General features: G+C 32.9%; 5 protein-coding genes and 1 non-coding gene across 8 annotated transcripts in view; 1 reads left to right on the top strand and 5 right to left on the bottom strand.

Annotated features, from left to right (window-relative positions):
• LOC659486 (uncharacterized protein) overlaps positions 1-3,079 on the bottom strand; it is a 169,227-nt gene extending 166,148 nt beyond the window's left edge. For both annotated transcript variants that reach the window (XM_015979961.2, XM_064357139.1), the window contains exon 1: positions 2,920-3,079. The gene's annotated coding sequence lies outside the window, so the exon portion shown is untranslated. The remainder of the gene's footprint in view (positions 1-2,919) is intronic.
• Positions 3,080-10,938: 7,859 nt separating this feature from the next.
• Positions 10,939-17,001, bottom strand: yps (ypsilon schachtel). Of its 2 annotated transcripts, XM_961501.5 has the most exons (5): positions 16,813-17,001; positions 15,952-16,049; positions 12,768-13,409; positions 12,446-12,478; positions 10,939-11,818 (listed from the first exon to the last, which is right to left on the bottom strand). In XM_961501.5, exons 1-5 carry the CDS (start codon positions 16,886-16,888, stop codon positions 11,774-11,776), a joined length of 894 nt encoding a protein of 297 aa, XP_966594.1. In that variant the 5' UTR covers positions 16,889-17,001; the 3' UTR covers positions 10,939-11,773. The 2 variants fall into 2 exon arrangements, with proteins under 2 accessions (XP_966594.1, XP_975913.1); XM_970820.5 differs by lacking the exon at positions 12,446-12,478.
• On the bottom strand, positions 15,648-15,784 carry LOC135266423 (small nucleolar RNA SNORA53). Its single transcript, XR_010334484.1, has one exon. It is a non-coding gene; the product is annotated as a small nucleolar RNA SNORA53 (small nucleolar RNA).
• A 241-nt stretch (positions 17,002-17,242) lies between the features above and the next one.
• Positions 17,243-24,073, bottom strand: fws (four way stop). Its single transcript, XM_962570.4, has 11 exons — positions 23,842-24,073; positions 23,539-23,789; positions 23,325-23,487; positions 23,036-23,196; positions 22,748-22,984; positions 20,048-20,265; positions 19,854-19,997; positions 19,664-19,797; positions 19,426-19,614; positions 19,179-19,371; positions 17,243-17,767 (listed from the first exon to the last, which is right to left on the bottom strand). The coding sequence occupies exons 1-11, from the start codon at positions 23,927-23,929 to the stop codon at positions 17,260-17,262; spliced, it is 2,286 nt and encodes a 761-aa protein (XP_967663.2). The 5' UTR covers positions 23,930-24,073; the 3' UTR covers positions 17,243-17,259.
• A 135-nt stretch (positions 24,074-24,208) lies between these two features.
• mTTF (mitochondrial transcription termination factor) lies at positions 24,209-25,675 on the top strand. Its single transcript, XM_008194706.3, has 3 exons — positions 24,209-24,919; positions 24,968-25,218; positions 25,273-25,675. Exons 1-3 carry the CDS (start codon positions 24,407-24,409, stop codon positions 25,673-25,675), a joined length of 1,167 nt encoding a protein of 388 aa, XP_008192928.1. The 5' UTR covers positions 24,209-24,406.
• Positions 25,644-26,748, bottom strand: l(2)k14505 (lethal (2) k14505). Its single transcript, XM_008194707.3, has 4 exons — positions 26,550-26,748; positions 26,309-26,502; positions 26,145-26,255; positions 25,644-26,095 (listed from the first exon to the last, which is right to left on the bottom strand). The coding sequence occupies exons 1-4, from the start codon at positions 26,650-26,652 to the stop codon at positions 25,664-25,666; spliced, it is 840 nt and encodes a 279-aa protein (XP_008192929.1). The 5' UTR covers positions 26,653-26,748; the 3' UTR covers positions 25,644-25,663.
• Positions 26,749-27,957: the final 1,209 nt, after the last annotated feature.

The following is a 27,957-nucleotide window of genomic DNA, read 5'->3' as shown; positions in this document are numbered from 1 at the left end:
AACTTTGCTACGTAAACTATCACTTTTACTCCTAAAAGTTGACACAATCTACTATAAAATGAATTAGCTCTCAATAAATCTGTACCTGAGAACGAAAACAGTCCAAAATCAAGACTAATTAAAAAGGAAAATTCTCATTTAGTAACCAATGTCACATTTATGAGCGATTATTTTGTTATAAAATTTTTTGAAGTGGATCTGGCAGGTTAATAAAGAAATATTTATAATCGATTTATAATTAATAAAAGGCATTAAGGGCCGATTTATTGAACATTTTAATTGCAATTAAATTTTAATTCGTGATTAACTTGACATTATTTGTAATGCATTTTAAATGGCAACTTAATGTCGAATTAGTTTAATTCTGAATTAAATTTTAATTTCGCTTTCTGTAAAGCGATTCTAAAAGGACTTAATATTTTAATGTCCTAAACCTAATATAGTGTTATTAATAATACGCAAGCGAAAACACAAGCTTAAAGTTCGAGGGCTGTCGTTATGCAACGAGCGTATGCGAGTTGCATATCTAGACACCCGAGAAGTGTTATTCAAATTTTTTTGCTGGAACATTGTAATTTAAAACACGTTGCTATGGGAAGAGTGTTTTAAAATAGTGAAAACACGTTGCTATGGGAAACGTGTTATAAAATAGTGTTTATAATCTAGGCTTCACATATTAAAACGAAGGCTTAAAATGTTAAAATTAATGTTTAATGCATCGAAATTGTAATGAATTTTTTTAAACAATTTAAATATGTTTATTATGTTCCTAAAAAGGTTAATTTTAGGAAAATCTTCAGCATTTTGAACATAAGAAAGATTTCTGTAATAGTCCAGATGTTTCTCTGGTATCCTTTAAGCTGTATCATCAATTCATCAAGTTGTCGTATTTTGCTTTACTGGTAAATATGCGTTCCTTTTTAACTTTGCGGAGTGATTGAAGCAAACTCAAAGGCTTCTTTATTGGTTTATTTCTTCTTAAATTGACACATTTAAAATTTTCTGTGAAATTTGTTTTACAAATTATAATACAGTGTGTTCAAAAATGGTTGTTCATCAAGTCGACTATGGAATTTAAATTCAATGTGCCGCTTTGTTCAAATGATTATTGTAGTTTCAGTACTGTCATCTCTGTCAAATCATTGAATTAACTTTTTACTCATTTTTTTTGCATTTTAAGGCAAAGTTGTTTCAAATGTAGGGTTTGTTTTGATTTGTGTTTAATATTTCCGTGATTTTTGTTGTTGTGTATTCTCTTATTTTAGATTCGTTAGATTCGAAGCCTTTTTACATTATTTTGACGGATCTGTCAAAATTACATTACTTTAGAATTTCACAGGTGACCAGGTGATGAACGACCATTTTTGAACACATTGTCCTGTCTCTGCTTTCCTTAAATGAAACCAAACAACTTCTGATAATTTAAATTGCCTTCCATCTTATGATTTTTTTCTTGCAACACAAAATGATTACATTCAAATAAATGCTACGAAAGTCCAAAAACTCTTCTAATTGCAGTAAATTAAAAGAGGGAATTTTGCAATTTCAAATAAAATTAGCTCAGTCATTACATGTGAAAAAATTAAAAAATTATAATTATTTTCCGACATACATGGTCACTATGTTTTATAAATAATTTGGACTTACTAACATTACGCTGGACTAATAAAATTTCAACATCTGTAGTTTTTTAAATAACGCCGTTTTCAAGATCTTATGCTTTGTTTCAAATAGAAAGTGTTCACTTTTAACTATTATTTATTTTTTGGACAATGGACTTAGGCTGTTGTCGTTTTCAGGTACAGAAATGAATTCTAAAAATGACTGTTTTCACATATTTCACTTTCATTTTTAATTTTTTTTAGAAAAATTCAACTTAAATAAAAGTTTTTCCAATTACTTAATTTAATGTAATCTTTTTCCCATTCATTAAACTATAAATTTTTTAATATTTGGTTTCACTTAAGCAAACTCATAAAACTCCTTCCGAAAATTATTGACCACAAATCTCATAAGTAAATAGCAAATCATTTAAATGTGGTTCCGGCAATAAATTTAGATTAAATATTTTTTCGTTTACATAAAGATAAGAGTTGGCTACTAATTTATGTACACCTGTGTGACATACAAAATTTTGGCCCGTTTTGAAAAATAATTACCCACAGCTGGTCTATTTTTTACATGAGGTTAAAACCGAGGTTAGTTTTTTTGGTCTAAAGTCAATTTATGGAAACTTTGATGAATTAAATAACTGCAACTATGCAGTTTATTTAATTTAAACTTCTCGTGTTCGCGTTTCTGTTTAAATCCTTGATCAGAAAACTAGAAAATTGGATTTAATCCTTCCATCTAGAAATCCCAAAAATAAAAATGGAGTTAATTAATTAAATGTTCCGCATTTAAACTCTACAAATCTAATTAGTTCATCCTTCCAAACCCCCAGCGCAACCCTTAAATCCATATAAAAATGAAACTCGTATACAAATATTTTTTTTAATTATTATTAATCACCGCATCGTGTGACCCCGTCCCCTAATCCATTCTTCCCCGAGAGACAATATTTTCGCACAACGACGGCCCATAAAGAAAAAAATAAGCACAAATAACTAACCGAAATAAATGATTTAACGCGGCTTATTGTCAATAGCAATAAATCGGACGGGAACAAGTAACACAATATTAGTTTCAAGTACGCGTTAGCGCGAATCAGTAGGATATAACTTTATCAAATATTGATTCAAAAGTGTGTTAATTTCGCGAACCGTCGACGCTAATGAATTCATCGAAATTGGCCACATTAAGACTTTAGTAACAGTTTTTATTTACATAATGGCCCCACTTGCAAACAATGCACGTCCGGACAATAAAGTTATTAATAGTCGTCACAAAGAAGTTGAAAAGTGGACTTTCTCGACTGACCTTAGGCTGATTCAGCCGCTGGTGCGCGCGTGGTCCATTGCGAAGGAGTTTTCACAGGTGCACGACGACGGCGGCGACGACGGCGGCGTCACGACGGTTTCAAAGGCGCGTTAACAGCAGAGTTCGCGCGTCGACTGGCGTTGAGACGCGCCGGCCTTCCTGCTACAGGTGGTGAGGAGAGTATTCTGCGCCTACGCATCGTCTCTTTGCCGGTGATAACGCACGCAGGAGATAAAGTTACTGGAAATTGGCCTCCAGAAAGGACAATTAATGCAAAATTTTTAATTACACGGCTTGAAACTTTAAACAATTTTCGTCCTGTGAGAGGCAGTTTCTGAAAATCAGTCAATCAAGTGTTTACAAAATAATGGCTCGTTTGTGGTTGAACAATTTTTGCATAAATTTGGATTACGAGTGTCTGATTTGTTAATCTGAAATTATTCTTCCTTCTCTCAGAGACAGGTTGGGTTGCTGGGAGCCAGTGGAATTAATTGTTGAAAGAAATGTGAGTTTTTGAAAATCAATAAAAGTGTTAAGTGAAATTAAGCCTTGTGGGACGATAAAGCAGTTACAGTCAAAATATCATACATTTTTTAAATTAATTTCGTTTTCGTATTTCTTAATTTATGTCACAACTTTCATCTATTGATTTTTTATTACATAATTGGTATAATTAAATGCAAATAAAAGAATGATCAAACTTTTTATGACGAATTAATGACATAAATTTTATGGAACAGTATAGGAAAGTTAGGTAATTTTACCCTAAATATTTAAGGCAGTAGCATATTTACACAGGGGCTGATTGGACTATAGCCCAGGATAACAGAATTTTAGGAGAGGTAAAAATTTTAGAAGAGGTTAAAAAAGAATATAAAAAAAGTAAATAGACTCAAAGGTAAATGGGGTAATTTCACATCAAGTGAAAAAATGCATTTTTTTAACCACTCGTATTTATCAGATTTTTAGATTTCATCGTATCTTTTTATTTCTTGAGTAATAAGTTAACTATAATAAGTAGAGTTCGGACTCCTAGCATTTTGCTAATCAGTTATTTTAATAAGCAGCGTATATTTTTTGTCAATATAGACTGAGATATAGGCAAATTAAGGTTTGCAGTTTCAAGTACGTACAACATTTTTTTAATGCTTATTTTGAAATGCAACAATTTAATGAAAAAAAGCACTTATGGTTTAAAAGCAATATAACTGAATTAGATGTAATTTTTTGAGCATAATATTTTACCAAAAAAAATTGCCGTTGTAAAATGTTATTAAAACAAGTTACAAAAACTAACTGGAAAACTAAATGAAATTCGTAAAAATTTATTCTTAATTTTTTTAAGTACTTGATGTACCTACTAATTAGGTTTTTTTAAAGTGCCTATAGTTTTTGACAAACATTAATTTGATGATAATTTTTTTTTGAAGTTTTTCTAAAGAGTTTTGGGTATATTTTTAGACATATTTTCAGTTGTTGAGTATTTTTATGTATATTTTGCTTAAAGTAAGACCAGCAACGGTAGAAAAATCCTCAGTGGAGCACAGAACAGAAAAATTCTTTGAAAAAAAATAACGACAACGTAATATTGTAGAAAAATGTAAAATGACTATGTTTTTTTTTAATAGAAACTTCTTAAATAAATAGTATTTGATAAATTTAAAAAAGCCTTTTCAGGTTTTTAATTTAATTTTCAGAAATATATTGTATTTTTGCAGAACTTGTGCTAGAATTGGGTTTGCTATTTTATTAAAATAAATTTATTATTGAAGGGATATTATCAGAGATTATCAGGGAAATTAATGAATTTTGATGAAAGTTAATAGAAGGATAAAAAATGATCGTATGCGTTTTCTATGAAGCATTTTATTTTATCGTTTAAAACTGTACCGGTTTTGTAACTTCCAGTTAAAAATATTACTCTTATTACAATATTACGAATTACGAATAATCTTAAAATGCAAATGACACATTGAAATATTTTAAAACACCATTATATCTAAACTTTTTTTGTGTAGTTTATGCGGTTTATTAACAGTTCATTAGAGACAAGTATCACAAGAAGGGTCATACCACTCCTACCATTTAAAATTTTGATCGGTGATTTGTATTACCTAGGGGGTAAGTGCTACAAATTTCCAAAAAATGACAAAAAATGTCCCCTTATCAACAAAAATTGGCCTATTTGTAAAATTTTCCTTTTTCTCTGAATTATCAAAAGATGTCTTTCTTAAATTATTGTGTTACTTACTTACTTATTGTCCTCTTTACGTGCTAAAGAAATGGTAAAATGTTGTCTTTGGCAGAGGCGGCCAAAATCAAGTAGCTCGGGGCGGCAAAAAAGGCACGAATTTTTTTCAAAATTTTCTACCCTTCCTTATATGTAATTAAAATTATTTAATTATTTTTTTTATCAATAACATAAAAAATTCGAAAATATTACCTAATTACATAATCAAAATTTCATGATTTCTAGTGTTATTCTAGAACAACGATGTTTTCGAGCAAAAAATTCTTATGAAAATTTTGCTCGCACCAAAATTACGTTTATTTGAATTTCTTAAGGCTAGCAATTTTTTTAACGGATGACACAAGAAATAACAATTTTTGCAGCAGCTTTATAGTAGTTAAGTAATTAATTAATTGTAATTATTAGGAATTGAAATAATTTTCGGGCATAGAGAAAAATACAATTTATTTAACAGCAAACGCTTAATTAGTGCATTAATTTTTTAAGATGAAGTAAAACCATATGTATACTTTTAGTAGACTCACCTTTTATACATTTTTTATGTTAACTGCTTCTCAAAAATACGTTACTTTTGCCTTTTTCGAGCGCTTTTTTCAGCCAAAAATTCATTGATATTAATTATACTACGTTGGGTAGAACATGACGAAAAATTACAATAGAAGATCAAAAATTACGTTTTTTGTTGGGTTGAGTTTGAAAAAAAGGCACTTATTTTGAGAAAATTTGTCAGCAACTGACTACATAAAATAAAAAATGACATTCTTTTGGTCTGTTTAGACCAAATTATTATCTAATTAAATTTAAAATGTAGTCGTGCGTTCCTATTTCCCTAGGAAAAACCTGAAATCGTAATATAATAAAATGAGTGGGTTTTATGTTCTTGTTTATTGCAACGTGAAGGTGAAAATCTATACAATGGCACGAATCGGCGCCAGTAATTTTAGATGAAAGCACAATAAACGTGCATTTTCTAGATTTCATAAAAATAGATCTCTTGTTCATTTTAATGAAAGGAATTGGATATCGATTGTTTGATGAATTTTTCATCATTGCTATCTTTCTAACAGCAAAGTTGATTTCAAGTTACATGTGTACTAGATAAACAACAGAAAAAATCTAATTCTGTTTGTTGTTAATTAACTGCACATTTCACATTAATTTTCTTAAAAAAAATATGTCAGTACAATTACGTGCTTTCACAAGATATCGGTTTCTAACCATTCATTATTTTTGCCTAGCTTTTAGCAAAAAAGATTTAGAATATCTCTTTCGGAAAACTGTACAAAATTTTCACCAAAATATTAGAAACTGTAATCACCTGCATGGTCAGTTTTAAGTACTTACATCATACAAGTATTTAAATATCTTGTACAGACTTTGGACTTACTCTTGTTTAAAATTCCGCATCAAATTTATGGGAGTTAACGCGATTAGATTTATCCGCACCATAAATTTACCCTTATTTACCTACGGAGCTCACTGTAGCGATTAAAATGATTTCTAATAAAAATACAACATTTTTTTTATAAAATTTGTAATGTATCAGAAAACCATACAAAGTTTTTGACTAATTATTCCCTTTGTAAATCTTCTTTCCCTTCATATATCAATCATCAAGGACTCTTCCTCCTCTTCATTTTCGGCAGTGTTGTGAAATTTATTTCTAGCAAATATGACATCCTGTAGATGACTTATAAGATCTTCTATATTACCAGATTTGAACGAGCACCGCAAACAACAATAATATTGCCCCCTATAAGCCAAAATACCAAAATAATGACTTTGCATCAGGACTAAATTTTTTATATTTTTCCCACAAATCGTACATTTAAACGAGTCATTGTCAGTCTTAACACACGATTCCTGGTAATGAGTGACATCTTCAAAAACAATAATTTTATCATATTTTTTATCTTCCACTAGATGACTAAGCATCTGGGGTCGGGTCAAGTAATTACTTGAAACAAAATTGCCTCTGCTATGATCTTGACGTACATGTTTTTCCAAAATATAAATCCTCCTGGTTTTGAAGGGACATAGTTCGCATTGGTGCCATTGTATCTGCACACATATGTGTGCACATGTAACTTTCTCGTCTAAGAAATTTCCGTCCCCATCCTGCGAATGCTTTTATGTTGAAAATTGCACCGCTTGCATTTGAATAACTTTGTATCGAGTTTAATATATTCATTAGGAGTCAACACCACACCCTTTTTAGGAGATATATCTCCAAATTCAATAGCAGGACTGGAAGTAAATCTACGTCTAGCCATTTGAACATTTCGCAAGTGGTCTCGCAAACTAAAAACATCCTTAGTTTTCAGTTTACAACGCACACATGTGTACCATCCACCAATGTTGTACTCAATCTGGCGATCAAAATGATTTTCCAGGTAGTAGGCCCTTGGGTTTTACTTTCGAAATCACATTTTGCACACTTAAAAAGGGAATCTACCTTCCTACACGATTTTATAAAATCGGCAACATCTTCAGGTGTCACCTCAAAATCCGCACCCTTCTCCCAATGTGTGAATATCAAGTCTGACATCACGTGATTCTCCCGCATATGTTTTAACAAAGCACACACGTCCGAGGATTCGTACAAGCAGTGTAGACACTGATACTTTTGTTCAACAGACAGTTTAGAGTCTTTCAGCTTGATGTCTTTATCAGATATGGTGCCAAGCACTTCTTGAGTTAAAGGTGGCTCTTTGGAGGTACTAAGATCTGTTTCTTCATTATCAGCCGAATTATTTAAACTTGTTGGTTCATTCCGTTTTGGAACTGAATCTTCATCTTTGTTAGAATTTGTCACGATATTTGAAGAAATGTCCAACTGATTAAAATTTACTGATTCGTTGTTTGTTACAAGTATGTTGGGTGCAACTTTTAGATTTGCTGCTCCATTAGCGAATAATGCAGTAAAGGTGTTTGAAGGAATGACGGAACTAACATCCCAATTATTTCTACTAATCTCTTCAGTGTTTAGTAAATTTGTGCCAGGAGTAGATTTTACAACAAAATATTCAGAGTTGAGTGTTTTTCTACATAAAATCACTGGTCCAGTCATATCTCGAAGAATATCCGTTTTATCCTTACTTGTGTATCCTGTACCACTAGGATTACCTGTTATTTTAACCGCGAAATATTGGTCACTAATTATATCTTATTCAATATCAAATGATTTCTGGTTGCAACCAGTACTGGGATTTACTAAATCTTCATCGTCGACAGTCTTTCTGGTCTCACTTCGATCTTCATCATAGTTTAGTGTTTTACCACCGCTGCCTACTCTACTACTCTTTGTCCACATATTATATCTCTTGGGGGTTCAGGTAGACTATAGAACATATAGTCACTGATTATACGAACTTTTTTATGACTGTTGTCTGATTGCATTTCTTCCTGATGTTTAGGACCTAAATTTTCAATGTCAAATGATTTCTGGTTACGATCACTAGTGAGATCCACTACATCTACATCGACAGTCTCTCTGGTGTCACTTGGATCTTCATTCATGTTTTGTGTTTTTCCGCATATTACATCTCTTGAGAATTCACTATAGAGCAAATGGTTACTACCCGTCTTGATTTTTTTATGACTGCTGCCCAGTTGTATTTCACCCTGATTTTTATATCAGATGATTTTTGGTTCCGCACTAGTGAGATCTACTAAATCTTCATCACCGACAATATCTCTGGTGTCACTTAGATTTTCATTGTTTAGTGTTTTTCCATCGTTGCTAACTACTTTTTCTTCACATATTACATTCCCTGGGGGGGTACTATAAAGCAAATGATTACTGATGACCTTAATTTTTTTGTGACTACTGTTCGGTCGCACTTCGTCTTGATTTTTAGAACTTAACGATCGAAAATGCTTTTCTTGGATTAATTGATTACTCAGTCGTTTATGTATTTTATACATTTTTTCAGCCTTAAGTACACTTTTTCCTTTTTTCGTTAAGCGTCTTCGGCGTTTACGTTTCAATTTTTTGCGTCTCTAAGTTATTACAGCGGCTGGAATTGTTTCATGCGCTCCGTTACTTAATATATGCCATGTTTTTGTCCCTTTTTTTGAAGTACTATTTTGATTGCTATTACAGCTATTTGTATCTGCTTTTGTAAAGTTACAGTTAGTATTAACTTTCCCAGCATCACCTTCACTGTTTTTTTCACTACATTTGGTATCAACTTTTTTATATTTAGAACAGCCCTCTTCAAAGAAATGCACTTGGAAGTCACCAAAGTCTGTGTAACCACATATAAAGCAAATAAACTTAGTTTTATGTGTATCAACGTTATTTTCTAAGGCTGTTTCCTTAATTTTGTTTTGACTATCAACCTTTCTGCGTCTTGTACGTTTTAAAGGCGAGTTTTAAAAGTTTACTTTTTACGTTTTGAATTAATAGCAATAACATCTTCATTATTTCTGACAGTGCAAACATCTCTCTTCTATGTCTATTCCGGCTCCTTGTTCATCAATACTAAATTGGTATACCTTTCCTTGTATACGACATTCCCTCCACCTTTATCTATAGTTTCGTTAGCTAAGTGGCGGTTTACAGAATTTGGGACTGCATAAAAGGCTTTTAACTTTATTTTTAGGGTCCTTCTGCAAAACTCTTTTGCGTGTGTTGACTTTGTAGGGGCAAGTGTCGTTTTTAGCGCTGGTAACCGTATATGGCGATTTGTAGCAATATTTTGAAGGACAGGGGTTCCGAGTAAACGTTCATTTTCATCAACTCTTTGTAATTCCGTCTCATTTGTTGTCTTTTCGAGCTTGAAATGCACGCGAGCGTCATGTCTCAGGGACAAAAACTCGGAATTTGTTTTAAATTTGCAAAATTCACACTTGTATGACACTCAAGGAGCAGGAACTTGTGTTGTTTGTGGCCACATAACCCTACATGCTGTCTTAAAAGGATTCTCAAGTCGGTCTCAAAGTCACATGTGCTGCAAAAATACTTCTCCAGTATCGCCGTTGTGCATTTGAAAGTTTTTTTGTAATAATTGTGATCATGATTTGTCATTCTTTTCATGTTAATAACCTAAAAAATTTATTTACTTTTATAGAGATTAGTGCTTCATGGCCTACAATCTGATGAAGAAAAATTATGTTGTTTAGAGGATAAATAAATATTTCGGTGTTTGTTTTTGAGGTTATGGGGATATTAATTTGAGGTTAATTTTTGACGGGAAAATGAGAATTCCGGTTACAACGAATTGTTTATTTTCATTGCAATTTTTTAATAACAATCACCAACAATAAAGCTACATGAAATGAAACATTCCCCACAATTTTGCTTATCTTAATCGATATGCTTTAACGGTTTAACTAATTGTTGTGTTGCATTTTTAATTGCTGACTGCAGTAAACAGAGAAAATCCATCAACCATCCGTAGAAAAAAAACACTTTTTGATTTCCTAAATTTACCAAGCTCTAGGAAGCTATTTTGTTAAAGGTCAATTTAAGCACAAATTAAAAGCTTCAAATATGCTGGGGGTCTTGCTAAAGCTGCATTAAGTCAGCAGGTGCAAAATAAGTACCTATTGGTTGACTCAAAAATATAATAAAAACGCCAACGTCGCATTGTCGCTCAAAATAGGGTGTTGTAGATTATTTATGCACAAAAAAATAATAGCTAATGTAATTTATAGTTTGAATGAGAGGTCTAATTCAATGTCCAAATTTTACCAACAGAATTCTTTCATAAAATAATTTAGTCACCCGGTGGAATTAAAGGAAAAGTAAATGAAAGGCAAGATATCAAGAACAGTATTTATTTCCCATTTTACAACTGCTCGTTAAATCAATATATACAAAAAGATCATATAAACAAAAAAGCTGCAAACCAATTACTTCGAGAAATATCGTTGAGGTGAAGGTTCTTTTTACAGCAATTACTTACATGACTAGCACCCAAAATACCGACGAATTTACCGAAATAAATAAAACTTTACAATGCATTCGATATAATATAAATATGTAAAAAAATCCCTACGAAAGTACCTGAGAAATAAACCGTTCCATTTATGCATTTTTCGAATTTTTTTTGTAATTTTTCAATTTATTAAGTTCTTTTCCCTTGTTTGCAACTGGGAAAAGACAAGTTGCAATCATTTTTTTTGGTACAACGTTCGCCGACATGTTGCTGGTTGTAAAGACAAACGTTGCATTTTTGTAGCATTTTTTGTTATTTGTTATGAGGGAAAAATATTTCGCAGCAAGACATAAGGTCTTAAGACATTTCAAAAACGTATTGAATAAATCAATTAAACAATAATTACAGTTTGTCGCCGCTTTCAATCGGGTTATTTTCATGTAAACACTTCACAAATTATCGATTTTTTTCAAGTTTTTTTATATAAACATCAATTGAGAAATATATATAAAAAGTATCAAAAATGTAGATGACCAACCGTCTTGAAAGCTTCGGCGCCAAACCCGGAAAGACGCAGTTCTGAAGGAATTAAATCTTGATGATGTACACACAAATTAACCGTAATGAAATGCCTTTTGTCTGCTTAAAAACTCACGCGCTAATAAGTTGTTAACATAGTATGGTTATAGTAAAAATGGTGGACTTGAGCGCGACAACGCTAAGCCGTGCTTTCCGTGGTGGTATTCTGCACGGGCTGACTCTCCTGAAAAGAAAAACAATTATCACAAATTTTTAAAGCAAAGTTTCGGACACAATGGCCCTATGAATAAATTGCATTTGCTCCCAATTTTGCGAGTAATTAATGCTCTAAAATGTATGAATAAAAATGTAAGTATAAGCTTTTATTACAAGTAAAAGCATCTTGGGCGAGTATTTGCTTCCACGTCGAGGTTTTACTTAAAATAAAATGAGTAAAACAAAATAAATGCATTTTTTCATTGAACATTTACTTCAAAATTGTTGCTGCTATATGTAAATTTTAAAGAAAAAAGAATGAACGCACGGGTATTTCATTATCTTAAACAAGTGGGTGCTTTTAAGAGTATGTCACTGTCAGTTCGCCAGCTGGTATGGAACAACCTCTACTATTCAAAAGCTTTTATTTTTTCTTCAAGTATCTGCATTTTTATAATATTTATTGTAATACTCATATACTTAATACTCATGCTTTAAGTACTTCAACTTTATTCATATGGCCCATTACTCCGAAAAAACGTAAAAACTTAATTTAATATGTTTTACTTAAAAACAACACCTCATGCAACAGACATATAATACTACAAGAGTCTCAAAAACTAAAAAGCAGCAACACTAAACATATACTACTTACTTCAGTCTTCGCCGGTACAGTTGATTCTGAAGTCTGGAAAGAGATAGAAAGAATATAAGGGAAGTGCATAGGAAAATAAAAACTAAATGCAAAGAGGAAGTAGAGACTACACACAAGCATCTATCTATTTTTAAAACTACTTCACGTGAATTTGAAAAAAGCAAATAAACTTGATGAATTTTAAAAATTAAAATGGGGACAAAAAATGTTCTAATAAAATCAATCAAACAAATTGTCTTATTTTTGTTTAATGATTTGCATCTACAACTTATAGAATCTAACACCGCTCCACTTAATACACCAAATGCTAAATAATAAATACCTTATTTCCGGACTCGGACTGGGAGTTTCCGCCACGCGGACGTGGAGGTCCACGTCTGCGATAGCGGGTACGTTGTTGTCCACGGGGTCCATCCTGACCAACCTGTTCTCCAGCCTGGCCCTGGCTGTCTTGAGAGTGTGGTCGTCTGCCGCCCCCTCTTCCGCCGCGGAAGTTCCTGCGGAAGAACCTCCTCGAGGGTCCGCGCCCTCTCGGCGCATCACCGTTCTGGTCTTGGTCACCTGGTTGTGGCGGCGGGCCACGGAACGGTCCCCTGTAGTAGCCGCCTCCGACGTAGCCGCCGCGCCCGCGCCTCGGCCTGTAACGACGCGGTGGTCCGTTACCGTTGCCGCCCCCTTCGCCGCCGGACGCAGTGCCGTCCTTGCCGCCTTCGCCCTCGCTTTGACTCTCACGTGGTGGACCGCGTCGGGGACGGGGACCGCCACGGCCCCGGGTGTAGTACCATTGGCGGTAGCCTCGACGACGATCGGCCGCGTAAGGGGAACCACGCACGGGTTCGCCGTTGGGGCCCGTCACATTGGCGGCCTCGTTACCCTTCTCGCCGACGACGACGCTAAATTCGACGATTTCACCGTCGCCAACCGAACGGACGGCTTTCTTCGGGTTGTTCTTGATGATGGCCGACTGAAAAATTTCAATAACAAAATCAAAACGCGTCAAGGGCGCCAATCATTTATTTCCTAATTAAACCAGGAATATTTTTCCTCAATTAAAAAAATAATTTCGCAAGAAAATAATTTGGCCGTACAATTTTACATATGATTAATAATATAACAATAAATAATGGTAAAATAATGAATAGGCAGAATTTATTTTAAGACGAATGACGAAACTAGAACTAATGAATGGTTAATTTAAAAATAAGAATAGCAACACAACAAAGTTAAAAAAACCTCGTGATTTATGAACCTGAGACGTATGAACTATCTTTATTACTTACAGGAAGAATTGTTTGAAGTTTTTAACGATGAAAATAAGAAAATAGAGTAAATTGTTCATGAATAGAATTCTTAACTGTTTCAATATAAATTTTAAACAGTCTAATAAATCAATTGATTTATTAAAAAAAAAAATCGCTATATTTATACAACGAAGCTCAGTTTTTACCTACCAAGAGATTTATAATTGTCGAAAAAAGTCCATTTCTTCAATGACTGAAAAACTGGCCTTTTCTACTCTTGTTTTCAAAAATTGAGCTCACTTTTGCAAATATAAATGCTATGATGGCAAATAGTGGCCACAATTTTAAGCACAACAGAAAATAAATTTAAATTCCATCAAAGCATTGTAAATAATTAGTCTGTCAATCGGCGATTACCAATCTGGACACTTTAAATATTGAACATTCGTTAAATAACTATTAGATAAGTGTTGTAGCATAGAAATACAGGGGACCATAAAACAACTTAATGGTATATGGTAAAAAAAATGCTTATACAGATAAAGAGATAATTATAGTTAGCAAAAAATCCATGTACCACCCTGTGTATTAAAATTTATAATGAATTTTTTAAGTATGTAAATGATATGTGGCAACGTTGTCTAACAATCCTGATAGCAATAGAATATTAAGAATAAAAGTGAATTTATTTTTGGAACCTTGGTTCAGATGTCCTTGGAAATAAGCAATGAACAATAATAAATTATCGAGATCACCACACACAGTGTTGCTGCATCTACAAATTTTAATTTTGTGATAAAATTTACTTTTTTTATCAAAAATCTGTAAGATTAATACTAAATTTAAAAACAAAATTTGTTATTAAGTATGTCACGAAAAGGTGTTGGACCGTATGAATAAAATTGAGTAAATGCTTTTGCTTAAATTTTTGCGAGAAAATACTCTAAAATGTATGAATAAAAATTTCATTATTAGCTTTTAATACAACTAATAGCACCCTGTACGAGTATTTACTCTAACATCAAAGTTTTACTCATTTTTTTACCAAACAAAGTTAATAATATACAGTAAATGCTATTTTCATTAAAAATTTACTTCAAAATTGTTGATACTAATCAGTACGAGCATCACCTGTTTAAAGTAACATACCAAACTCTAAACGATGGAGGATGTTGTACAACTAAGAGTAAGAAAATTCATTACATAATAAAACTAAAGCACTGACTTCAAAGTAAAAGCTTATTCAAACTAATCAAATGTTTTTACTTTTTACTTCAAATATTTGCTTTTGCATTATAATCATACTTCAATTTTATTCATACGGCTTATTAACTATGAAATATGAAAACATTAACAAAAATGTGAACTCAATAAATAGACTTTACAATTTTTCTCAATGCTAATCAACGTATCACTGATTTGATGCACCAATTTTTGAGCGCCCTCTTCATGAGTTTTGCTAGAAATTGGGAAATAAGAGGTTTCAAAAAATGTTCCAATTTACAAGTCAAATTATGTGATATCAGGATAACAATAACGAACTTCCTACAAAAATTAATGAATCATTAATTTTAAAATATCCTTCAAATATTGTTATAAAGTACCAGTGCATTCCCGTGACGTCACAACTTTTTTTAATCAATTCGAATAATACAATTTTGTAATCTACGGCAACATAATTAATTTATCGACGAACGAAACACATTAAATTCGAGCAATAAATTTTACTACAACCATAAAAACTAATCTTACACAAAAGACTGACAAATTTTAATCAAAAAGAATTAAAACTAAACTGATACCCAAGTCAAAACCAACTTGTTTTTGTTTACATAAAAACAAAATTTTAAAAAACCTATTATCTAACGATAAATGTCAAAAAAGCAATAACAATAAGCAGGATGCTGTGATAAATATTATCACAGCCCCAAGAGATAATACAATAATATTAATATAATAAACTGTTCCCCAAAATCCAGTCCAATGCAATCATTTGATCAGCACCATTTTTATTGAAATTTTGGAGGTACAGTACTTTAGCACACCAATGACTCAAGCATCTCTTTAGAAAACCAGAGATGGATCTATGGAGCGTGCAAAATCAATCAATTTTACTTATCATGTGATTTGAATAAAATTGTCAAGAAACCTTGACAAATGCTTGCATACAAAATTGAACCGATAAGAAAAAATCGCAACAAAGCAATTTAACTGCATATTAATTTGTACATGTGATAAGATTTGAAAAACAAATTTTTCACTCACTTGGTGTACAAAAACATCCTCCTTGGTGTCGTTTCGGTTGATGAAGCCGTAACCGCTCTTCACATTGAACCATTTCACAGTCCCTGTTACTTTGCTAGCTGAAAAAAAACATAAATTAACAAAATGATTTTAGAGGAAATTTTTCAATTAATCAGACCATTTTACAGACAAGATTTTTCTTTTTTTGACGTCGTTAACTAGTAGGAGCGATAAAAAACATTTCTAGTAATTTCTTAAAAATAATTTCTTTTTTGACAAGTCAAAAAACTGGATAAGAGAGAAATTCGGAAAGCCCGAAAAGGTAGTCAGGCCAACTAGATAAGGCATAAAATGACACAAAAACTTGGTTTGATTTGACTGGTTTTGATTTTTTGTTGCAATTTCGCGATTTTTTATTCTCTCAAGCTCTCAGCCTTGAACCGGCCAATGCTTTCGGTTTTTTACCTCCGTTACGAGAAAATCGTGAGAATTATCTAAAAATAATCGTGACGCCGCCAAAAAAGTCAAAACGCCGGGCCGCTTCCACGTGACGCCTACATTTATAAATAAATTGCGTCCCGAATGGTCCCCAATTTGACAAAAAGCCCCTTTTCCTCCTCAATTAACCACTTTCGTTCCACTCGGAGGATAATAAGCGCGTCCTCACAATGGCGGCCTGCATCCCGAATAGCGCAAAGTGGGCTCCTCTCAAACAAATGACAACCGCGTCGGGAAAACTACAGTCAAAGCGGTGGAAAACTGTCAGACATTCGCGAAAAGCGCTTTTCACGGCCCCACTCAGCGGAAAACCGGCCATGTGCTCGGTGCAGAGAAGATGGACGCCGGGCCCACACAAAAACCCCGCAAACGCAATTTACTCACCGATCACTTCCTTCTGTTTGTTGACTTTCGGCGGTTCCGCTGTTGGTTGTTGTTGCTGCTGTTCAGCTTCAGCCATGATGGTAAAAGGGCCGGTTGGCTGATGTTAAACTCCTCTTTCCACGATGTTCTTCCTTCCTCCTTCCTGCCTTTCACAGTTGTTGAAGATCTTGTCGATGCTCAATTTTTTCAACATTAAATAAACTCGCTGAATCAATCACGGACACGCTCATTATCGATCCTCTCTTTCTCACACACATGCTCCCCGCATCACATATGTCGCAATTACGCAAAATTTCACCCAGCAATGCGCATGCCCCAAAGCGTCGCCTAGTGGCTAACAACCACGCTATTATTTTTCGTTGGTAGTGGCGCCACTAGAGGGCCGTTGCCAAGCAATTGAATACAGGACCGTAATCAGGAAAACAAAATCAAAGTTTAACAAAATATTTATTTAACCGTTTTAACCGCATTTTCCAAAAACGTAGACATGATCGGATAAACCGGGTCATAATTAACGGAATTTTTCTGCCTCACTAGATTTTCGTACTTTTGGAGGGCTCCCACGATCAAATCCAACCGATCCGATTCCGAAGGGTGCTCATCCAACCAGGCCGATAATTTCGGAAGTGACCACGCTGTGTTTTGGTGCGGACTCGCCAATTCACTTCCGGCAAATGAAAATAATAAAAGTAAAACGGTACTGTGAGGCACTGAGCTTTCAGAAGCTTGACTTGCGACGATTTCCTCTGGAGTTAGGGTGACAAGAGACGCCATGGATTTTAGTAAACGATAAGGACGCCCCAAATCGCTCAAATGGGGGCAAATCACCCTGAGGGCGCCTTCGAGATGGAGGTAGTCGGACTGGAGTCGCACGCGCCCCCCTTGTGATATGGGCCGGAGTAAGGAGGAGTGGCGGACCAGGAGCTCAATGCAACGGACGGCGATTTCGCTACATCTTTATTACATAATTAATTTAAAGAAATAGTTGTTTAAATAAAAGTTTGAGGTGTAGGGAAGTTCGCCCCAACTAAGAAGAACTGTAGATTAGAAGCCGAAATGAGATATAAAAATTTTCACTAGAAACATGTGATTTTCTTTTTTAATTTAAGTATTGACTCAGATTTTTCATAACGCGGGGAATGTTTAAAAATAACTAGAAAAATTTTAAGGAGAAAGTTGTAGAAAATTAAATTTCCTTTAAAATAGTCTTATTTCACAGCATTTTTGTATTCGCCTTTTGAAACGGAGTAAAATGTACCCTATTTCTTAGTAACAATCTGTCATACTTTTTGATATTTGTCAATTTTTTTAAGCAAACATCTATGGCAAACATTTATTTGCAAGGGTTCATTCAAAATAGCACAGCTCTTCAACTCTTTAGGATAAGTGTGACATTTGTTGACAATTTTGAAAGGCCTACTTGATTACGATGAAAATTACTAAGTAAAATCAGTTTTTTGTGATTATTTCAAAACTGTAAGAGATAGATATAGGATGTGTTAATAAAAGTCACCATGATCTCGATATTCTTTCGATTACCATTAAGAAAATAAGGTCGTTCCATTTGAAAAAACTGAGTTATAAACGTTTTTTAATAACCATTTTAAAAAAATCATACCAGCCTTGAATTTTGACAGTTGATAATTTTGAAAATGCCAGAAGACTTCAAACCATCGGTTATCAAATGTAAAAAAATATCAATTACCACAAAGGATTCAAGGGCTGTGATATTTTAGATAAACCTTTGCAAATAAAAATTTTAACAAAAAAAATAACATGGTATCTCAAAAACTATATAAAATAAGTACTAACAACTTGGGTAAATTTTCCTCAGTTTGAGAAGTTGAATTCAAAAATGCTATAAAATTGTGGTTACTATTTAAAATTTCAAAGTTGGCGCCAATTTCTCGTAGTCTGAGTAGCTCAATCATTTTGAAAATAATTTAGTTCAACTCACAATGGTCGATTTGGATCGTATACAAAATTTTAATGCTCTAGCTATATCAGAAGTTAATTTTTTTTAATAAGACATTAAAAGAATCACCCTATATAATTTTAAGAATTAATAAAACCATGATAACAGAAATCTTAATTTTTGTGAAGTAGTTTAACGAGTTTTAGTGTAAATCGGACGTTTTATTCCACGAGTGAAAACGAGTGGTTTGTCATCCACGAGGTGCGACATAATTTATGCATTATTTTTATCTATTACAATAGATAAATTAATGCTCTATCTGCTTTGTTTTCGTTGCTCTAAAAACTCTGTTACTACTAAAAATCCTCAAAGAAAGTTTTATAACTTTCATAACGCGCTAAAAATGAACGGAATTCCCTATCCCTCAAACTCAAAGTGGTTTGATACTTACTTTTCAAGCAATACTTCTTTATTGTTAAAACTTGATAAATAGGTGTGATAAACACGAGTGACAAACTGAGACAACTCTCGCATGTAGGGGCTACAAACCACTGAATTTTTATTTATCGGGACTTGAAGCTTGGCCCAATCTGTTTCAAGATGAATTGTTATGATTATCGTTTCAATTGTTGAGTTTATTGAGACTGAACATGTAAAAAAATCAATCAAGTCAACATAAAAAAATCTGATATAATTACCAACAATAGGCTGAATTATAGCCCCAACTAAGTTAACAAGAACTTGTAAACTTTCGTTAATAATCGTAATACCAGACTGTGGCAAACTGTCTTTCATGTTTGACAACATTCTCTGGATTTGTACTTGAAAATAATACAAGGCGTTTGCAAATTGGATGTTCCTTTGCTGTCCTGAGTTAGCATTGCCTCCTAGAAATATTACTTAACTAAACAAAATAAAATTTAAACAAAAACCTACCAATGACCTGAGCCGCTTCTGGTCCAGTTTCAATCTGTTGTTCGGTTTTTAGCGCAAACATTTTGATAGATTTGGACACGTTTTTACAAATTTTCTCACTTAACGTTTCCTCAATCAAGGCAACACTTAACTCGCTAAAATAAAATTAAAAAAAAAACAATTTGGACAATTCCTTGCATCAGTTAATTACGTGCTAATGACCCGAATTAAGGAATCAATCTGGTCGTGAGAGGGCACTTCCCCTTCACTACTAAACATAGACTGAGCTGGATCCAATAATCTGTTTAATGAGCTTGACAAATACGAATTTTCACACTTTTCGAGCACTTGGCGGCTGAAAAAATACAATTAGAACAAATATATTTGAAAAATTAGTTCACTGACTCAAAAACAAACTGATCGTATTTCAGTTTCTCGCACATTTCGTAAAAGCACTTCAGTAATTTTGGATAGTCCTCTTCCAACATTTGCTGAACTGCTGAAGACGTGTTTTTGATTTCACTCTTCAACAAATTGCCTAATTTCGTCCAAAATTTCGTAGCGATGTCACTGTCGATATTTTGGATGTTTAAGTTGTTTACGGTTGTTTGCAAAAACTTGATCTGTGAAATAATTTGAGTGAATCTTTAAGCCTAAAGTGGACGACAAAATTAAATCAAGTGTGCGACAAAGACAAATACAATGAAGATTATTTTTCTATTTTTAATATTTGTAATCCAATTTAAATAAAAAAATGGAAATAGGTCTTTTAAACATTAAAATTTATACCAACGTAACACTTTTTTTGGAAAATAAATTATTTGGCTTCTATCAAAAATTTTAAACCAATATTCACGATATTTTAAAAAACGTGTAGGGGAAAGATGCTCTGTGATGACCAAGAAACTAGAAAATTTATTATTAGTTTTGAACGAAACGCAAATATTCATTTTACTTTGACAAAATTTGCAGCAGCAAGTCTCCCAGAGTCAAGTGATAGGGGTATACAAGAAAAAGGGGGCAAAATAATCCTCGATCAACTAAACTGGAAGATGTGAAAGATATGTGTTGGTACTCATATACAGAATTGTGTTAATTCTTTGAACTGAATTTAGTGATGCATCAAGCATCAGTAATGTTTTTTCTTTTTGAAGTAATGTTTGTTTATAAGCAATTTTTGTGTGTTCCTTTTTTATTGCTCAAAACGGATAAATGATCAAAAGTTTAGATTACGACAAAATCTACTTTTTACTTCGAAATACAAGGTTAAATATATGATTTTCGCAAAAAAATTATTTTGTCATGAAGGTTTCTAATGGTAGACGGAGAAAGGAGAAAGCTCAGCAGAAAGCAAATAATGTCAAATACTCTTGAATTCGAATTTTTGTGCAATTAATTAAGTACATAAGATTCTCTCGGAGTATGATGAAACTGTAAGCGAAGTCTAAGTACCTGCTTCCCATTCTGATAAAAAGATAAACAAAAAAAAACATAAAAAGGATTGAATAAGTCTGGGAAACAAACAGAAACCAATAAACTACTCGCATAATAATGACGCAGAAATTCAGTGTTACTTTTTTTCTCCATGTAGGTACACATTAAAAAAAATATTTCCAAAGAATTGGTGTTTTAGTGTAATTTACCCATTTTAATTGGTTCTGAGTCAGATATTTGTATGATTGAATCCCACTTATTTTAAGAGTTTTTTTTAAACTCAACCAACTGGGTCTGAATTACGTTAATTTTGCCAATTCTGGATGGTTTAGCTCTTGTTTCAGATAGAAACTCACTTATTTAACATCAAAACAAACCAAAAAAGTTTTTACAGGGCAAGAGAATTCTGAATGACTTAGCTTATTCTTGAGTCAAACATTCATATATTTCAACAACTTTCGGTGAAAAAGTAAAAAAATCTCGGGATCAGGTTTAAATTCAACCGAATTAGAATGTTTATGAGCTGCAAACTCACTTATTTAAAAAAAAACTAACCGAAGTAAGTCTGAACTGCATTCTTCGTCAAAATTAATCGAAACAAGCCGAACAGTAAAAGAAAATATCAACAAATTCCCAGTCAGAGTAAAAACTTTCTTACTATATCAAGAAATTTCGGTGAAAAAAAGTAAAATAAATCTCTAAGTTTAGACTTATCTCCTTAATATTATAATTTATTATTTCAATCATAATTTAAAAATATTATTAAAATAATTAATATTGTTTATTTTATTATAATTTAGAGTAATAAAGCATTTTTAGCAAACGCAGATATTTCTTCGTGAGATTATTAGTTACAGAAAAAATAGCTTTTTATTATGTGAACTAAAAATGTATAAAAAAGAGACAAAACCAATCATTACTAAATGATTTCAAGATATCGGGGTTACATCAAGCATTTTAATCCCTAATTTTCATGTAATATAAAAAAATTATTGTAGGTACTTTTTATTGTAAATTCTCTATTTTGTGGTATGTAAAGAAAATTCTTCGCCTGATGAAGATACAATAAAGGTATCGAAACGTCGCGAGGAAATTAATGGTTGTATTTTCCTTGTCCTGTGTATCTTTTTCGACGAAATCAAACAAATTTGTTTGTAAAGTTTGTTAATATAGGTAGACGGCTTTTCCCAAAACGTAAAATACAGATAAATGCTTCTCTGTCCAAATAACAAAACCACACTTAATTGTTGGTTACTTGAAGTTGAGTTTTTCTAAATCACTGAAAATATCTTGCTGGAGGCTGAAATATGCACAACTGCTTCCAAGCAGTGCATTCTTCACTGTCCGGCAAAACATTTTACAAAATTCCCGTTTTAATAACTTTTGTTTTATCGAATTTTGAAAACAAAAATACATTTGTGATCTGCGATAATTTAAGATTCGTCGTCTAACCTTGGTTTTTAATCATATTTTTTATTATAATTTTTCTTTTTCTTTTAAATGAATCAAAAAATTGTGTTTCGCTGGCGCAAATTTATAATTAAAATATAATATAAATTAAAAAAAGTGAATTGTTAAAAAAAAAATAGGAAAATAAATTTCGCGCCATCTGCTGGCTTAGAAACGCGCTAAAACGGGTTCCCCTTAAACCTCAGTCACGTGATTGTGTACCTGCTTGCAATTTTGGTAGATTTCCTCAGAGAATGCTTTCTCAATCTCACTCCAAATTTTATTTCTGAAGCCTTGCGAAGTGGTTAAAGTGGCCCTTCCAGGCCCTTTGGTTGTTTTAAGCCCACTTGAGACAATACTGGCGTCAAAAGCCGTTTTTAAACATTCACGACACTCGCTGAAATTATTTTCAATAGTTGTGTGTAAGGTGGCATCAATAGTCCCCAAATTAATAAAAATCTGAAATTCAAATTCAGCGAAATAACCAACAATTAAACGAATTAAAATTACTTGTAAAGCAGTGGTGGTTTGGGCCACATTTTCATTGATTATTCCTTGATTTAAGGATCCTGTGGCCAATTTGACAACTTTCTGTTGTTGGGCTCTTATATTTCGCAATTCTGATGTTACGGCATCAATGTCCTTTAAATCCGGATCTGACGCTAGTTGCTCTAAAGACGAACAATTCAGTACAACACCAATCAAAGTGAGCTGTGTTTTTAAATTAAGTTGGCAAAACCACAATGTTGCCAACTCAATTTCAAAGCCTCAGTCACTCTAATCTAATTTGAAAGCATACCTAACTCGTGCAAAATTGTTGCTTTCTGGACAGGATCGTTAGTATTAGCCAGTCGTTTACTCAACTGCTGGATTCTATTAACCTGTCTCAGGATATGACTGGCCAAATGCAAACGGCCCAATACTTTCGTGTGCATTTCTAGCGCATTGTATGGACCTGTCACCTTAATTATTATAAATTACAAATAAGTTGAGCGTGCATTAAATTGTAATACTTGATTCCTCAAACGTTCAGCATTAGCAAATAAATTCTGGACGTGGCCATTCATCGTATTTAAGACGTTCTCCAATTTAGTTGCATGGTTGCCCTGTCTGAGTAAATCATCGTGTTTTTCCAAAACTTGCTTTTGTAATTCGCGACTGATTAATTCGATGCCTTCGCCAAGCTTTTTGACTTGTTCAGAAATACTTAGGGCTTGAGGAATGGCATTTTTGGAGCCGGTCTTCAAGAAACAACTATAAAACTCTGCAAGGCAAAAGTGTGATTTTTTGAGGATAAAAATGTATTGTTTTAGTACCGTCGTTTTCAATCTGTTCTATTACATCTGTTTCTGAGCTGGAATTATCCATTATTACCACTGTTTTTGTGTAATTAAAATAATTCATAAACTTTTATTGACAAGGGTTTGACACATCACAAACTTTATATCGGTGAAGGCAGCAGCTGTGCTTTTGGTCTACTAAATAACATGTAAAATCTACTAATTTAAAATGCCATAAGAAATAAAGTAATCATTATTTTTTAATTAAGTAATTCGAAACGTGGCAATGACTATAAGAATTACAAAAATTACAAAACAAAGTTTTTGTGCGTTACCTATAGTTTTAATTTAACAATTTCCGTTTTAAGTTACAAATAGTAGTTACAATATGCTTTAAAATAGATCAAATGAACATCACACGGTTTTATTTATTTATACCACAGTTTATACGTATTTCTGAAACAAATTACAGGCAAATTTATAATTAAGTTGTTTTTTGCCAACAATTGTTACATTGCGAGCAAACAAGGTGAAGAAGTGATGATTTTGGAATTTTTTGAGGTTATGGTCCCTTAACTTCAAGAAAAATTGTCGCCCCTTAATGAAAATGGCTAGAAATTTGTGTCAGTTTTTGAAAATCGATGTTCGACTATTGCTTCCTTCACTGCATTTAAATGCGAGGTTATATTCTGCAAGTCCTGTTAAAAAATCGGAAAATGTGGCTCCGGTTTACACCAAGAGAGACGATGAGTATAAAATGACCAAGAAAGGGGCTGTTAGTACTTTGCAGAAGCTGTTGCGACTTAAAACTTTTGACGCGTTTAACATTGTGTTGAATAATGATTTTTTCAACAATGTGTCTAAAGCAACTTTAAAAGGCAATTATGCACTTCTTGTGCAGAAAGGAATAACACCAGAAACTATTTTGAAGTATCCAGAATTGTTAACAGTGTCGGGAACCGAGCAGAAACTACAGATTATAGAGGCGCTAAAATATGATATAAATGAAGTTGCAATTCTTTTATTACTAAACATACCTAGTCTTAAAAAATTAGAAGAGAATGAGGTGGATCCAGAAGGGAGCACTATAACGAGTCTTTCTTCACTTTTAAATGTATTTCTACGTGTTTTAAAAGTAATTTTTATTAACCATTGGTTTCAGATAGACCATCAGAAAGCGTGTGAATATTTGGCACGAAAACCTTTTCTGTGTTTTCTTTCGAACGATAAAATCACGAGAAAAATAGAAATACTAAAAAGTTATGGCATCCCATTAGAAGAAATCTGCAACGACTTGTGGGTTTTAAGATACAGAGAAAAATTAATAGAGGAACGTTTAAGTCGAGCAAAGAAATACAACATCGGAGCTGCAAAAACTTGGATGGTGCGAGCCAAACAAGAAGTGTTTCAAGTGTATGTGATTCCCCCAATTACAAAAATAAATAAATAAATGTCTTTTTTTTTCAGCTATATCCAAAGACGTTCTGACAATAAGTCGATTCTGGGCAACAGTTCCCTCGCCGAGTACTTATCAGAACGCCTCAAATGCAGCGTAGAAGTGGCAAATTACATGATAATTAAACAGCCAGCCCTCCAAAACAAAAGTTTGAAAAAACTCAAAGAACTCATCGACTTGTTATACGCTGAAGGTTTCCAACCCTTGCACATAATCCGCGTGCCCAAAATCTTGGTCCACAGTGTGGAAACGACGCAGAAAAGGCTGCAAAAACTCGCTGAAAAGGGGATTAAAATCGATAGTTTATCCATGTTGACTAAAAGCCAAAACCAATTCATGCAGTACTACGAGGCTTTGCTGAAGAGTAAAAATAAAGCAAAAATTACAACTTATCTGATTTTATTACTGGATTGATTTCGATTTAATTTTACTCGACTGGTTGTTAAAGTAGGTGAAAAGTATGACTGCAGCTAGCCTGGCTTGCAGGTCTTGTTGGTTCAAATCATGAGCCCACTCGACTCTGCCCCAGTGCCCCGTCTGATACTCCTCCTCCAGTCGAGACAAAAGAACTGCTTTTTCAGGTGTTAGGAAATGTTCCACACACGCTAGCGTCAATATAACAGATTTTAACGTATCCACTCCGTACACAAAACCGCAAATTGTGGCAAAGTTGTGTGACAAGAGGTGTTTGCTTAGGGTAGCTTTGTCCTTTTCACTGGCTGGAGGGGCGTCCATTTGTTGCGATTTTTTTATACTCACATCAAAGCGTTTATTGAACCAGTCTATGATAGGGTCCCACTCTTTTTCTTGCAATTCGAGCAAATCTTCCTCTTCCTGAAGAAAATTAAAGTAGAGGAGGGCGATTTGTTGGTTATTTACCCACATTGGCTTGAAATAAAATCGTGTCGGTGTCTAGATAATTAGTGATGTAGTCAACCATGTCGTACTTTGTTAAATTATTCGGATTATCAATGACTGTGTTACATAAGGTTGTCTGAAAAATGTAATTACGTTAATCTTGATTTAAAATACGTTAAGGGGGCATACAAGGTGCATTTTACTCTGAATAATGTTCTCCTTTTGGGAATCCCATTCTGTGGCTACTGCTATAGCTAAGGGTTCACTTTCAACGCTAAATAAATTTCCTTTCGGTGTTTTTAATTTTCTCTGGTCTAACGTGACTTCGTATTTGCCTTCGCTGCGTAAAATCCCAGTGTTTCGATAAAAACGTTTTCGAGTTGCTACAAATTGGTTAGTTTGGTGGTTGACAAAATTTGTGCTCACTCACCATAACGTCTGATTGAATTGTTAAAATGCCCTAGTGCTTTTGAATTATTATTTAGTGTACAATTGGCACTGAATTTTAAATAATTTAAAAATATTTTGAACATGGTGACATCAATGACATATTTTTTAGGTTAGGTTATTCAGGTGAGATAGCTCAAGGTGGGTCCATCACGCAAATTTTTTCCAAATTGTACAAAAACATAAACATTACTTCATTCATTGCAGAGGATTTTAAATGTTGTTAATTTGCAAATTTCTTTTTATGTCCACAATATTGTAAAAAAAGATGTGCATGGACCTACCTTTATCATTGGTCCACCTTGAACAAAATTGCAGCTCTGTGATTTCCCAAATTTTGAATAAATTTACGGGTGTAATTAATTAATGATAATTAAAATTCGAATCGTAACTTTGACGATAAATTTTTATTTTTTTTCAATTTTCAAATTATTTATTATTTTAAATGAAGATAAAGAACAATTCAAAGAATTGCAATGAAAGTCATTTATTTATTATTTTGCTTTTATAGCTAAGGGCCGATTTCATAAATATATATACTATGGACCGCTAATGCCACATTGACTATTTAATTGGACATTTAATTTGATGTAAACTTAAAAAAGTCCGTTAATTTATTATATTTCACAAAAAATAATGCTGCCCCATTATTAACTAACGGACCATTAAATTTGGTAGCACTTTATGGATAGAAATTTATTAGTTTTCTGTCTAACGCTGTTGAGTTTGTCAAGGTGTGTTTAAAACTGTGTATTAGCTGTTTCAAAACTATAAAAACACCAACATTGCAATTTTGAAAGAAAATGCGTTTATAAATTATTCATTCACTTCAAAAAATAATAACTTATGTAATTTATACGTTTAACGAGAGATCTGATTAATAGTTATAATTAATAACTGTGTTAATAACTATTTTACAATTTTATCAATCTTATTTTAAAAAAATAATTCGGTAAAATTCGACGTTGGCGTTTTGAAACAGTAAATATAAAGCATAGAATGTGCTTTTATTGCTTAAAAAAATAATTTGTCGAATGTAAAATGACTGATAAGTGGTAATAGTCATTTATTAATTATTATACAAGACAATAAAAAGATTGTTTATCTAGGAGTGTAAAGACATTGATTAACTTATTTTTATAATTAATCAATGGTAAAGGTTAAGATCAAGAGTACAAAGTCACTAGTGGACGAGCAGAATAAACAATATTTTTCGTCGTGTATAATACAATATTTTTTCTATATCACGAATTCAAGTCTAAGAAAAAAAGTTGTTAATCCTTCAAATTAACATAATTATGTTGGAATTTTAAATTTATTTGAATAAAATAAATTTACATTTTATCTGCCCTCGCAAAAGGGCAAAAGAGTTGCTATAGAAAAAAAAAATA

The sequence above is a fragment of the Tribolium castaneum genome, chromosome 5, assembly GCF_031307605.1.
Source record: "Tribolium castaneum strain GA2 chromosome 5, icTriCast1.1, whole genome shotgun sequence".
Lineage (NCBI taxonomy): Eukaryota > Metazoa > Arthropoda > Insecta > Coleoptera > Tenebrionidae > Tribolium > Tribolium castaneum.
The sequence above is the reverse complement of the archived record's forward strand: the minus strand, read 5'-3'. Positions and strand labels throughout refer to the sequence as shown.